Source organism: Ovis aries, chromosome 4, assembly GCF_016772045.2.
Source record: "Ovis aries strain OAR_USU_Benz2616 breed Rambouillet chromosome 4, ARS-UI_Ramb_v3.0, whole genome shotgun sequence".
NCBI lineage: Eukaryota > Metazoa > Chordata > Mammalia > Artiodactyla > Bovidae > Ovis > Ovis aries.
This window is the reverse complement of record NC_056057.1, coordinates 104326546-104341552: the sequence shown is the minus strand read 5'-3', so window position 1 is coordinate 104341552 and position 15007 is coordinate 104326546. Positions and strand designations below refer to the sequence as shown.

General features: G+C 40.2%; 1 protein-coding gene and 1 long non-coding RNA gene across 25 annotated transcripts in view; one reads left to right on the top strand and one right to left on the bottom strand.

Moving 5' to 3' along the window:
* The window catches only part of LUC7L2 (LUC7 like 2, pre-mRNA splicing factor), a 55913-nt gene extending 47823 nt beyond the window's left edge, over positions 1 to 8090 (bottom strand). For 7 of the 24 annotated variants that reach the window (XM_060415145.1, XM_060415147.1, XM_042248900.1 and 4 more), the window contains exons 1-3: positions 7667 to 7749; positions 4741 to 4824; positions 1958 to 2059 (exon numbers count right to left, since the gene is read on the bottom strand). Coding sequence is in view for 6 of the 24 variants with exons in the window: in XM_042248906.1 (XP_042104840.1) it covers positions 1958 to 1964 (7 nt within the window). In the remaining 18 variants the exon portion in view is untranslated. Of the gene's footprint in view, positions 1 to 1957; positions 2060 to 2949; positions 4250 to 4547; positions 4680 to 4740; positions 4825 to 6850 lie in introns of those variants that run through there. The other 17 variants (XM_042248899.1, XM_042248905.1, XM_042248908.1 and 14 more) reach the window with 10 other exon arrangements.
* A 172-nt stretch (positions 8091 to 8262) lies between these two features.
* Positions 8263 to 14218, top strand: LOC121819436 (uncharacterized). Its single transcript, XR_006059701.1, has 2 exons — positions 8263 to 8391; positions 13029 to 14218. It is a non-coding gene; the product is annotated as an uncharacterized LOC121819436 (long non-coding RNA).
* Positions 14219 to 15007: the final 789 nt, after the last annotated feature.

Below are 15007 nucleotides of genomic sequence, written 5' to 3'. Positions count from 1 at the left end.
CAGATTAGCATGAAGGAGACTGAGCCTTGTAACTATTGAAACAACACAGAGGAAAATCCACTGACATATTCACAAAAAATGCCTTTGGGGGAAAGGACTAAAACTGTGAAGGAGAACCTAAGAGACTTCATTTGTAACACTTTTTAAATTTTTTTAACTTAAGGGAAACTTACAAAACATTTGCTCAGTCTTAGAGGTGTTTGGCAGTGTTTTATATTTTTTAACATTTTTTTCAAAATTAGATATCTATATATGTAATCAGCATACAGAATTTATCACTTACTGTACACCTTCACTCCCTACCAGACTTTCAGTCCATCTAGGGTCAGAGTCTTATGTCACTACTTTATTGCAGAGTCAAATGACAAAAGCAGCAAATATGTCCATAAGCTCTAAGAAAAGAAATCAAGAAAAATCTGAAGCAACCCAGCAACCTAGGGATATTCAGGTTCTAGTCGCACCAACAATGACTACATCCTAAAACACATCAGCCGGTATCAGAATACCATGTCTGGGGAAGTATTCCCTGTAATACTATGAGGCAAATTAAATCATTTATTTTCATACCAAAATTTCTCAAATACATGGTTTCTAAAATCTGATGTGAATCAATTGTTTTCCTTAGTAAGCATGCGCTGATGGTTCCCTGCCCATAATGCAGAATTACAGCACTTCTCCCCAGTTTCTAGTCCATGAGTTTTCTCTGACAAACAGCCAGCACCTTTTCACAATCCCACTGTGGAATAGGTTGGTGAAATCCTGCAGAAATACTGACCACCACAGACTGGAACATTAATGGAGAGGTAAGATCGAGCTAAATAGGGAATTTCATCCCAGAAGTCTGAATGGACCTCTCTAGGGGCTTCAATATCGTTCCATCTTATGGGTGTGTATTTCTATGTCTACGGAAAAGTCATTTCTACTTAGGGGTTTAGATATGTACAGTTCAAACAGCTTTCCTTCCATGTAAGGAACTAGCACTGCATTTCCTAAAGTGTGGAATTTGTACAAAAAGTGATTTTAGGTGTTATGTCATTTCACCAGCATGACACTTTGAACACCACTCAATCACTTAGTGGTGATTATATGTCATGATTAAGTCAAGAAAAAAAGTTCCCACTTACTGCCTAGTATGTGTTTAATTAATACATCTAACGAGCTCATTTTTAACACAGGTAAATGACAGCAGAATCTAGTTTTCTCTTATAACACCATGTTGTTTTCACTGTATTTTTCTGGTGACATAAGCTTTCACCTTAAAGTTAGCTTAAATTTTCAGAAAGTGAGTTGACAATTAAAAATGTTAAAACAGGGTGAAAAATAGTAAAGTGATATATGTGACTAACATTTGGGAAACATTTATCTAGAACAGGGTTTCTCAAACTTTTAATGTGCATTAGAGTCACGTGGAAGGCTTCTTAAAACACAAATTGCTTGCACCCAACCCCAGAACTTCTAATTTGGTAGGCCTGGAGTGGTAGGTCCAAGAATCTGTATTTGTAACAAGTTCCCAGGTTCCCTAAGGTTGATCAGGCACCACGCTTTTGAGAAACACTGATCCAGAACAATGGTCAGCACGCTTTTCTTAAAGGGCCAGATGGCAAATACTTTAAACTTACCAGCTATATATCTCTGCTGCAAAGCAAAGGAGACATAGACCGTATGTCTATGTACAACTGTGTTCCAACAAAACTTTATTTACAAAAAGCGAGTGGGCTATAGTACCAACCCTGACCTAAAACACACCCTCAAGAGACAGAGAAGAGTATAATGTATAACACAGCAGTAGGACAGAATATAGAAGCCACCAAACAGCAAGGTTCGTACACTATAGATACTATCCATAAATATCTAACCAATTTTATTGAAAGGAAAAGCTTTGCAAAGTTTAACTCTGAAAGAGAAAACTGTCTGCAGAAAACTGAGGTCTCAAGAAAATAAAAACAAAACAATTTACCATGCATTCAGGAGACATGACAAAAGATTCAGCAAGGGCAGCTGGTTAAATTCTTTTCATGTAGAATCACAGAGGTCAAACATCATTGCACATGGTTCACAACTAAATCAGAACATAAGGATCAGTATCTAGTGAGTGCTTTTTTAAGAAAAAAGTTTTAAAGACTCCTTTCTCTAGCCCATGTTAAATAGCAAAATATAACAGTTATTCAGCTGACTAGTTACATGTTATTTTCTAATGGCTTTGATTTTTCAAGTCTTAAGCTACTTAGTTAAAACACAAAACTGTAGCTAAATTCAGAGTTTTTACAAAGTACTTCTCTCTACATCCTCAATAATCTTACATAACTGATTAAATGATCAAAAGGCCTTGCCTTCTAATTTCTATCCTATGAGAACTTAAACTGGAAAGGAATAGAATGACTTTTGCAGGTGCTGAATCCGTAAGATTTCTATCATAAACTTACCCCTCTGCCCACTCCCTCACTCTTTCTCCAGCAAAATGTTCCAACTTTCTTCATCTTACCTACAATTTTTCCATACACCGATTATTAAGTTGGGTAGTACAGTCATCTATGTGTCCTCAATGAATATACTAATAGCCCTGAGCTTTTAGGATTCAGTCCATTTCAAGCACCTTTCTGGAATTCCATTCTTGAGGAGTACCTGTCTCATTTACCTAGTCTTGCCCACAGTTTTAAGCCCTCTGCCTATCCTTGCAACCCCGAATTTGCCTGAACCCCAGCAACTCCAAGGTTTAATGTTTATATGAACCACCTGGTACTGAACACTGACTCACTAACCCTCACCCACATCCATGACACCTTACTTGCCCTTAACTTCCTACTACCCATCTTAAAAGATGTGGCTCACTCACATTTATCCCTATATGACATCTTAACCAAACCAAATAAAAGTATTTACTTGCTGCTTATAAAACTTATGCACTGATAGACAAAATGATTTCTTTGGTTTTATTACTATTTTTTTTACCCAAAGCAAAGAATGTCTCAGAAGCACAGGCTTCCTTCAGGAGAGCTAAAATGTAGAAAATCCAAGAATGATGCAGAGTTGTAGGAGGTGATACTATTATTGTTTTCCAAGCTGTGCTGTAGTCAGAAATATCAGTCAGAGTTCAAAACTAGTTTTTTTTTAAAAATGAATTCACTATGTGGGTATTAACAGTTTTCAATGTTTTGATATGCCTGGACCTCTGATAAAATCCTATATTTACTAAAACTGTTTTAACTTTATGTTTAACTATTTAATGTTTGTTAAAATTTCTTAAAATGTCAAAAGAATTCACAAGCTCTAGAACTAGATATATCCCATTATTATTTCAAAAAAATGTGTGCTTACACACTAAAGGCTACGCCTCCTTCACTTAAAATGAACAATCCAAGTGAAATACAAGAATGATTTACAACTGACCAAGAAATAAATGATCCATTATGTTAATGAGAGAAAATGAGGAGAAAATGCTCTCGATGCTGATGACAACTAAGGGAACACAGATTACAGTCAAGGTGATTTTATGAAGAAAACCCACTGAAAAGAACACTACAATCTTTGATTCACTATTTATTTTGAAGAAAAGCAGCATGGTCATACTGTCCTATAGGTTCAACAGTTATGCGTCACTAGTACCAGGAACAAGTAACTGATTTTCTGAACTGTATCTTCCTGATTATCTCCTGGGATTCATGTCCCTTTAACTTTATATCCCATAAGATACAACCACCGTGCAATATAAATGATCAGCAAAAATATTTAATTATGGTTAATGTACTGTTAACTGAGAAAGTACCTCATAGGTTCAGAACGATTATCATCCAAAACAGCTAAAATTACCCGAAAACTTTAACCTGCCCCAAACATTCCCTAACCATAATGGACAACAAATGATGCTTTAAAATTCTTATCTATATTCTGAATCCTATAGTCTACTGGTTGTTTTTGAGGGCAGATTGCCATTTCTGGCCTGATATAACCTTTCAGAGATGGACTGTATTCCCATTTAAGAGTTATAAGCAATTCAAGAAGTATGGAATCCTTAAAACTACCTTCTGTAACTTCCCTAGTTGCTAAACTTAGAAAGTAATCTAAATATACATCCTCAATTTTGTTTAACTCCTATCCCTCAAATCTTGCAAGACCTTTCTGGGGTCAGGACAAGAGACCTCTCCTAACTAAACCGTACTTGCCGGCAAAAGGGCTTTAGCTAAGGGACACCCTTTCAATTAAACCAACACAACAAAAATGACTAGTCTGTGTGGGGACACTAGGCTCCTCCAACCATCACAGACAATTCAACTGAACCGCTGTTTGACTTTTCCTGTGTTGCTCCTTCTTTTCAAATGGAATATTTTGAGGAAAACAAATTATCCCTCTCTTTTCTGTTACTGCTAACAACTAAAAGTATAAAATTTAATGTATCTTAAATAAGATGCTAGTATCTACCTATGGTTTCTTCCTTTAAAAAATTTAAAATATATTTGTCAACATTTCTGAGAATAACATAAGAAATTACTTGACTTCTCATTTAACAAAGTATAGATTTAACTTGAGGCAAAAAAGGTTAAGTGACTTACCCAAGGTTACAATTAGAGGTACAGCTGGGGCTAGAAACCAGGTCTCCTGAGTCTCAGCCCAATGCTCTTTTCCTTAGCCCATGATGCCTTATCAGAAAAATCCAAATACAGTCAGACCCCCAGTTACATGTGTATGAGTTACACTGATTCACATATACAAACTTTATATAGTGTGACCAATGTTTCAACTCACGCGGTACCCTGCTTCCATTTATGCAGTATGCCAGGCATCGGCACGATTTTCAGTGGCACACAGGCGGTTGCCACCACCAGGGCCCTAGGCAAAATTGCAAAGAAGGCAAAGTTTGTCTTTGGCCCTCCCACTTCCCTTATGCATTCCTCTCCCACCTCCTGGTCATCCCCCTGCCCAGCCTCCCAGCGCGATCATGCTGCCCTCTGGTTGTCCAAAGCCTCCCACTTCCACCACCCACCCAGGACTGTCCTTTCTGGAAGTGCCCAGTGATCCAAAATTACCTCTCCTTTTCCCTACTAAAAGTCCCTCTTCTGAGAATTTCAGTCAAGTTTAGGTCATCTACATGAATTAACTGATTTGAGTAATGCCAAGTTACACTTAACACACAAATCTCCAAGGAGTTTAAAAAGGAACTAATTAGAAATTCTGATTTGGGGTGGGAAAGAGGAAATAAATTTTTCATTAGAGGGGCAAAGGAGGTGAAAGAGAAAGTGCCCTAGGCTTCCTGCGCCACTTCAGATTCCCTCACAGACAGCACTGCCACCCTGACAAAAAGACAGTGGTTGCTTTATAGTCAGTCTCTGGGATTAAAAAAAAAAAAGAAATTGGACACAGCTGTTTTAAATACTCTACGTACCTTTTCCATCTCTCTCCCACCCCTTGGACCCCATTTCCACTTCTTAGTAACCATTCCCTTAAGCTGTTCCTGTGTCCCATACAAAGCTTCCCATTATATAATTTCAAATTACATGGTGTTATTCAGGAAGGCGTCCATATCCCCTATCCCTGGATAACTTGAAGTTGACTGAACACTTAAAAAAAAATCCTATTTGAAGGTCCTGAATAAGGTGAGTATATAAGCTCATTAACTATGTGGTAAGAAAGAAAACAATGCTCTGATTCCTATATACATAAAATAACTAATCTGGGTATCTAAAAAAACATTCTTCTCCTTGAAAGTAGTATGTTTCTTACTTCTAGCCCAACACAGCAGTGAAAATCCAGTCATTTCAGCTAAAATAATATCGTGGACTTGTAAACATGAGTTCAGTGGTAAATCCTTAGTCTGAAGGCAAAAAAAATCCAGTAACAGACACGTAAAAATATAAATTTATCTGTATACAAAGCAGAGTGGATTTCAAGAAATGCAAGTTTCTGCAGATTATGCACATAGGAAAAATAGGTATGTATGTATATATGTGTGTGAGTACACACATTTTAATTCAGTTTTGCAACATCAGATTGCAGTCTAGTTGGAGTTTATCAGGTGATAATAGTTGCTTTGATTCAACTACCCACCCAGTAAAATTAGGAAACTAAATCCATGAAGAAGGTACCAAAAATGGCACCCAACTAGGATTAACAGGATCGTGTAAAGTATGCCTTAAATAAAATGATTTCTATAATTTTACTACAAAGATTAGTTATTCTGTTAGTTAAAATCCTGAATTAAGCCCCTTCTCAACACCATCTTCACAATGGAAAAGGAGCAATGTTAAAACACGCTACAGTTATAAAAACCACTCTAAACTAAAAGTGAAAAACGTTAACTGATAGAAATTTCTCCAGTGGAATTTTTAATCAATGCTAACTTTCAAGGGTTTACTACATAAATAAAACTCATTTCCTTCCCAATCTTCCCCTCCTCTATACACAACCACAAGTAGGTTTGCGATCTACACCTGTTTTTCTATACGTTCTAAGAAGAAAAGTTCCAAATGTGGGTTTTTATTAAAACTGAATTATGAACACTGATAAACCATGCAAATTATGCGCTGCTAAAAACATTTGAATTCAATAAAATGTTTTAAATCTACTCACATTTTGCTGCAAAGCACTCAAGGAAATTTTAACAGCGACTGCTCAAAAGTTAAGAGTGTGCCTTTTCTCTTACATCAAACAACTTAAGTAACTCGAGAAAAAAGCATTGGTTTAATGGCTATGAAACTATTTGCCTGAACAAACAACATACAAAAATGAGCAAGTATTGGCTTTGTTTCTAAGAAAGTAGTGGACTACACCCTTCCTCCATATTAGCATGGGCTTCACTCGAATTTCAAAGAGTATTACTAATTACCATCACCAAAAAAGCAACAGCATTTCATCTTACCTAGAAATTCTCTATGACAAAAAGATATCCAGCCTTTAGTGCTTCTTTGTACAAACACTAACCTAAGTGCCTAAAAGCATCGTTGTTTCCCTCAATTCTACGTCACTGGGCACCACATTTTCAAAATGGTTCTATTCGGGGCACATGCAAAGTTCGTCAATATTTACTGAACAAAGCTTCTATTAAATTGTCTAACAAAATGGAGGTCTCTCGGAAAAAACAGGCCGTAACATTCTCTTCACAAAATGGGCCAAACACACCCGCTTCAGGAAACCATGGTTTGGGTCAGATTTTCCCATAAGAATGGTGGTTTCATCTCTGGAACTGGATTCTAGGAAAGGTTTTCTCCGGACCTAGGTAAAGGAGTGGAGGGTGGGGACCAGTTCTCTCTGGATACTCCGCAGGGCGGCGGCGAGGGCTGATCCCACAGCTCTGGGTTAAGGAATTAGTTCAGGGGGCGGAGGCCTTAGCGGTCCGCAGGTACCTAACCAGCGACAACACAGGCCACCGAACTACGCAAGAGAGACGTGGGCTCTCCCGTCCCAGCCAAGTCAACACTCGGGGCTCAAACTCTCCTTTCAGGCTCCAGGCCCCGCCTGACCCCATTGGCAGCAGTTCCCGCCAATCCGCTCGGTCGCCGCCCCCCGGGCCCGCCTGCCCAGCCCTCATTGGATGGGACGGGAGCCGGGACCTCGTGTTACCAATCTGGGAGCCCCTTACTCAGCCACACACACAAGCCCAGGTGCGCCCGCGGAGCCCCTTCCCCTCGCCTTCCCCATCCCTTCCCCCACCCCCAGGGCACTGGCAGAGACTTACCGTCCCGGGAGGTGCCCATCAACTGGTCCAGCATCGCGCGCATCTGGGCTTGCGCCGACATGGCGGCGGCGTAGCGGGCGGGCGGGGGTGGGGCGCAGAAAGGGCCCTTTAGGGCGGGGGGGACAAGGGGAAGGGGTGGGGGAAGCTGAGACGCCTGTCTCTGCCGCCGCTGCCTCGAGGCGTGCGGAAAGGAAGCCGGAGGGGTTGCAGGAGAGTCCGGGCTGCGGCTCCTCACGACGACGCGTACGTGGAAGTCAGCAGCCCCCGAAAGCGACCCTCGTTCCCTCTCTCTCCGTCGGTTCCTGGGACGGAAGCAATACCGGCTAACCAAGCTCTCGTCTCCAACACCGCCACCCGCCAGAAGACGTCAGCCCCCCCTCCAAGTTCTGACGCTGCTCGCCGCCACCGTCGCCGCGACGAGAGCGCGCACGCTCCTCGCGCTTAGTCGTTTCCCGCGGGGGCTCCACCAACTGGCGTCTAACTGTATTCGCTCCGCCCGCCCCGCACGGGAGGGGTTCCACCCTAACGTCTCTCGGGCGCGTGCACGCCGGCCTCTCCCGCCCCTGCCTCTAGATATCGCGAGACTCGGGTGACTCAAGCCGGATACGCCCCGGGCGCGAAACCTCGCTCTCCGGGTTGTGGGTCCGCTAGGGCTTCGCCGGGTGGTGTGCTGGCGAGCCAGACCCAAGTTAGCCAGTGGGCCAGAGGGTTAGCCAGAGTCGAAAGTAAGTAGAAACCATATCTGGCATTTCGACGGAGGTTAGCAGCGTTAGTAGCTATTATGGGCGTATTCCTGACATACTCATTGACCTGACCAATTAACTCGTTTTCACAGGCCCAAGGGCCTGTGATCATGTAGACTCAACCCTTTTCTCATTATGACCCGACCGCCTGCGAAAGAAGCCCTGGAGATCTGACAGCTGGGTCATTTTCCTTAATCTATGCAGAGAGGCTTTAAGCCGCCCAACTGGAATAAGTTAGGTTCAGGAAATAATGTCTGAAATTAATACACTAGGAGCAGGTCATCAACCCATTCGGATTTATCATGGTTACTTATATAGCAGGAGGCTGTTAGTCTAAATTATAAACTATAAAAATTAAGCAGTATTCTAAAGAAAGGAGGTCATTTTGTAGAGAATTTTCTCCCTTACTTGACAGCTAAATTTGAAGGATGAGGCTTTTTTGGTATATCAGCAGCTTTGACAATGGAAAAGAAAGCCTGTGGGTTGGGTTAGCTTAGCCATCACCCTACGTTCCAGACATAGGTGGACGGATTCCTAACTGTGGGACCTTCCGTGATTTTTTTTTCCCCTTAAATCTCAATCTCCGATGAAGCTATAGGTATGTGAGGACTAAATGAGCTCACAGAAAATGCTTATCCCAGAGCCTTGTCCTGATGTTTTAACTTTTATAGTAAAATAATAATTCCTTAAGAAGAGACACAGGTACTTTTTGAAAGGAAATAATGGTGAAAATTTTTGTTTCATTAAAATGTTATATACATCGCCTGTGAACTTTATTAGCAAGATCAATAAAAAATGTACGTGAAATAGCAATTGTAGTCTCAAGGTGCCCCCCCACCACACCCTTTTTATTCGGCCTTACGGTGCAGCTTGGGAGGGAAGCCTCAGAACTAACCACTGGCCCCACCGCCAGGGAATATCCCCCCAGATCCCTTTAAAAGCATATTGGGTCTATCTTCGAATAATCGCAGTGTTTAGTAACTGAAAAGATAGTTTCCTACCAGTTATTCAGAGAGTTGAAAATTCAAACAACTCCAAATACGTGGAGTGTCATCCTTTGGAAACTATTTACAGTAAAAGAAAAATTTACAAATTAATACGTGTGAGAGAAATGCACTACTATATATGGCCGTCCCCGGTGGCGCATGAGGTCGCAAAGAAGGACACGACTGAACAACTAACACTATTACATGTGCAGTATCCTTCAGTTCAGTCGGTCAGTCTTGTCCGACTCTCTACGACCCCGAGGACTGCAGCACGCCATCCTTAAGAGGAAAATATACTAAAATATTGAAATGGTTTGTGTTAGTGAGGACAGTTTAGTTCTATCTCTCGCTTACTTTCTACCTTTGTGATTGCTCACTTTTTAGATAAATCTTTATTTTCAGAAAACATAGTTTTTGTCTTTTTTAATAATCTGATATTCACTGCCTTTTAATTGAAGAATTTACTCATTTATATTCATGTAATTACATACGTGCTTGATTTTAAAGCTCTTGTCGATTTATCTCACCTATTTTGGGTTTAATTTTCTCTCCTTTCTTGTCTGCCTTTTAATCATTTCATTTTTTCCACTTCTGGTAGTTTGGAAATTTTAGTCTTTTCTTTTAGCAGTTACTCTAGAAGTCCATGGGGTCGCACAGAGTCGGACACGACTGAAGCGATAGCAGCAGCAGCAGCAGCAGCTAGAAGTTATAAGGGCCATTTTTAATGTATCAAAGTCTAATCAATGCCTTTACACTTCACTCAGAGAGCTAATACAGAGAACCAAGAAAACTAACTACATTTAAACCTCTTCCCAAGATAAATGCACTTGTTAATCATATGGTTTAGAATTTTGGTTTGTTTTTTTCTTTTCTTTTTTTGGCTGCACCCCAGAGCTTGCAAGATCTTAGCTCCCCATTAGGGATTGAACCTGGGCCTGCAGCAGTGAAAGCATGGAGTCTTAACCACTGGGCAACCTGGGATTTCCCAGTTCGTTATGGCTTTTTAAAACCAAATTTCATATCAATGTTTGTTTATTTACCACTTTTTCTTTCTTTGTGGAATCTGCCTTTCCATCTGGGATCATTTCCCTTTTGTCTTATGTTTAAACTTTAGGAGAGGAGTCAGCAATATACAATTCACTCATCAGATCCAGGCCATTGCCAATTTTTGTGACTAGTTTCATTGAAATACTGCCAGGCTTATTCATGTGTTACTGTCTACAGTTTCTTTAGACTACAACAGCAGAGTTAAGTGGTTGGCAGATACCATACCCTATGACCTGGAAGACTGAAATATTTACTGTCTAGCTCTTTCCAGACACTTGCCTGCCCTGCCTCCGGGTTTGCTTTCCTATTGGCTTGCTAGTAGAGAACTCTGCCATTTTTGTTGATCTGAAAAGACCTTTAGCTTGCCTTTCTCAATTCTAGATGGATATTCTAGGTTGAAAGTTATTTCCTTTTGGCACATAAATTCTGTCATTCTGCTGCCTTCCTTGCTCCTGGGAGGTCAGTTCTCAGTCTCATTCCTTTGAAGAAAGCTGGGCTGTTTACTTTCAAATTGTGTTCTTTTTGCCTGTATTTTTCTGCAGCTTGCTCTATCTGGGTATGGATTTATTTTTATTCTGCTTGTGATTCATTGAGCTTTTAGAAACAGTGGACTGACATCTTTTTTTTAATCAATTTCAGGAAAATTTTTAGCTATTCTTGAATACTGTCATTCATCAACTTCTGGACCTCTAAATCAAGTTTTCATTGTTTCCTCTATATCTCTTTATTCTCGTTGCATTTTCCACCTTGTTGTGCCAAGCTCCCTTCTTGATGCTTTCTTTTCTGATGAATTTCATTGTTCACTAACCTCCTTTCAGCTGTATCTAGTCTGTTGTTAAACTTATGTGATGAATTCTTTATTTTTTCAGTTACAGAATTTTTATTTGGTTGTTTTTCAAATCTAAGTAATTTTTTATGGTTTCTGGTTCCTTGATGAAATTCCCAAGGTTGGCTATTACTTGACCCAGTGATCATAATTGTCTTGTAATCTGAGTTTGCTAATTATAATATCTCTGAAGTTTTCTATGGTTCTGTGTCTGTTGTTTCTCCTGGATTTCACTTTTGGGGTCTTGTTTTCTTATCTATCTGATTATCTTTGTCTGCTGAACATGTACTTGAAAAAATATGTGTAGGATATAATGCTGTCTTTCTCCAAAGAGGATCATCATAATACAAATTCAATGCTTTAATTTCTCTTGACACCAAAATGGCAAAAATCTGGTCTGAAAGGCTGACAAGGACTTTTTAATTTCCATTTCACCCTTGAGAGTGAACTGCAGAGTCCTAATTTAAAGTGAGTGTGGGTTTCTTAGAGTGCTCACCTTGGTGGGCCTGAGACTTGGCTTTTTGCCTCCCTCACCTCTATGATCCTACCAAAAGTGCAGGTTAATTTCAAAACTGAAGCTGCTGCTGCTGCAGAGTCGCTTCAGTCATGTCCGACTCTGTGCAACCCCAAAGACGGCTTCCCACCAGGCTCCCCTGTCCCTGGGATTCTCCAGGCAAGAACACTGGAGTGGGTTGCCATTTCCTTCTCCAATGCATGAAAATGAAAAGTGTAAGTAAGTCACTCAGTCGAGTCCGACTCTTCGCGACCCCATGGACTGCAGCCTAGCAGGTTCCTCCGCCCATGGGATTTTCCAGGCAAGAGTACTGGAGTGGGTTGCCATTGCCTTCTCCAAAACTGAAGCTATTGCTACTAAATTGGCAAATGTCCTGAGGCCAAAAATGTGCCTTTGTGTGCTGCACTTTTCTTGGTTCTTGTCTTCTAAGATTTGGCCTACTATTTCCTACTTATCTTAACAGCTCTTTAATGATTTTAAGAATTAAAATATTTCATCCATGGTTTTTAGCTGTGTTCAACTGAAGTGTAAATCTAAATTACCTAGACTGTCATTAACAGAAGTTTGTTCTCTTTTTAATCTTTTTCTAATTTTTAAAATTTAGTAACCGTGTATTCAGTCAGTTCAGTTCAGTCACTCAGTCGTGTCTGACTCTTTGTGACCCCATGAATCGCAGCACGCCAGGCCTCCCTGTCCATCACCATCTCCCGGAGTTCACTCAAACTCACATCCATTGAGTCGTGATGCCATCCAGCCATCTCATCCTCTGTCGTCCCCTTCTCCTCCTGCCTCCCAGCATCAGTCTTTTCCAATGAGTCAACTCTTCACATGAGGTGGCCAAAGTACTGGAGTTTCAACTTTAGCATCATTCCTTCCAAAGAATACCCAGGGCTGATCTCCTTTAGAATGGACCATGTTACTCTTATCCAAAAACAAAACCAAACCTGTGAATATGTCTTTGTGTACATTCTAGCAATGATATCCATTCCTTCAGGAATAAGTTGTCATAAGGAAACAGGAATTTACAAGAGTAGTATATACCCTTAATCTATACATGCCATCAACTAGGTAATTAAAAATTAGAATAGGTACAAGGTTGGTGCAAAAGTAATTGTAGTTTTTGCATTGTTAAAATTGGAATGCATTCTTAAATGTGGTTATATTATACATCATTTTAATGCACATTTCTTGCTTTGATGTTTTGCTAATGACTTATTACTTGCTGTTTATTTTATATTTATTTTAGACTAGGAAATGATGTTAGACCAAAAGTAAATTCGAGCAATTTTCTTAATTCGAGTTCAAAATGGGTCGTAAAGCAGCAGTGACAACTCGAAACATCAACAATGCATTTGGCCCAGGAACTGCTAGCGAACATACAGTGGCAGTGGTGGTTTAAGAAGTTTTGCAAAGGAGATGAGAGCCTTGAAGATGAGAAGTGCAGTAGTTGGCCATCAGAAGTTGATAACGATCAACTGAGAGCAATCATCAAAGCTGATCCTCTTACAACTACACAAGAAGTTGCTGAAAGAACTCAGCGTCAACCATTCTATGGTCATTTGGCATTTGAAGCAAATTAGAAAGGTGAAAAAGATAAGTGGGTGCCTCATGAACTGATCGAAAATCAAAAAAACCCGTCGTTTTGAAGTGTCATCTCTTTATACTGTGCAAAGCAACAAACCATTTCTTGATCAGATTGTGACATGTGACAAAAAGTGGATTTTATATGACAACCAGTTCAGTGGTTGGACTGAGAAGAAGCTCCAAAGCATTTCCCAAAGCCAAGCTTGCACCAAAAAAAGGTCACGGTCACCATTTGGTGGTCTACTGCCAGTCTGATCCACTACAGCTATTTGAATCTCTGGGAAACCATTACACCTGAGAAGTATGCTCAGCAAATTGATGAGATGCACCGGACACCGCAACGCCTGCAGCTGGCATTGGTCAACAAACAGGGCCCAGTTCTTCTCCACAAGAATGCCCAACTGCACATCGCACCACCAGTGCTTCAAAAGTAGAATGAATTGGGCTATGAAGTTTCGCCTCATCCGCCACATTCACCTGACCTCTTGCCAACCAACTACCACTTCTTCAAGCATCTCAACAAATTTTTGCAGGGAAAATGCTTCCACAACCAGCAGGAGGCAGAAAATGCTTTCCAGGAGTTCATGGGATCCTGAAGCATGGATTTTTATGCCACAGGAATAAACAAACATTTCTTGTTGGCAAAAATATGTTGATTGTAATGTTTCCTATTTTGGTTAATAAAGATGTGTTTGAGTCTAGTTATAATGATTTAAAATTCATGGTCCAAAACCACAGTTACTTTTGCACCAACCTAAATAACATACATTTTGCTAGCCATCCAGAGTGGACAACTCTTCATTTTATTGTAATTTATAAATTAGTAAATAAAGGCTATATAGTAAAATTTAATATTGCAGTGATTCTTTCATGATGAGTACCTACCTAATAACAAATTTTATAAACATTGTTCCTGTTAATTTAAATACAGATTAAAAACTTTAAATTCTGGGGTAATTCCCTTGTGATCCAGTGGTTAAGAGTCTGTACTTCCACCGCAGGGAAGCACTGGTTAGACCGCTGGTTGGGCTAAGATCCTGCATGCAGCATGACCCCTGCCCCCCCAAAGAAGAAATCAATGTAAATTATATCTTTTTAGTTGAGTGATTAAAAATTTACCTTACAAACATAAAGTACCTTGGATTAGCCTGCCTTTAGTTCAAAACTACACTGCTTTTTTTCCACCCCACATAATCCTAGTATGTGAACCTTTTGTTATCATTGTGTTTGTATTTATGTCTTGAACATTTATCCATATGAAGGACAAGCAAAGTACTAATGACTCAAAACCAGACAGAAACAGTCTAGTCAAAATTCATAAACATTTGAAGTTTATGGAGAGGAGAAATAGTGAGACATTACCAACAAAGGTCTGTCTAGTCAAAGCTATGGTTTTTCCAATAGTCATGTATGGATGTGAGAGTTGGACTATAAAGAAAGCTGAGTGCCGAAGAATTGATGCTTTTGAACTGTGGTGTTGGAGAATACTCTTGAGAGTCCCTTGGACTGCGAGGAGATCCAACCAGTTCATTCTAAAGGAGATCAGTCCTGGGTGTTCACTGGAAGGACTAATGCTAAAGCTGAAACTCCAGTACTTTGGCCACCTGATGCGAAGAGCTGACTCATTTGAAAATACCCTGA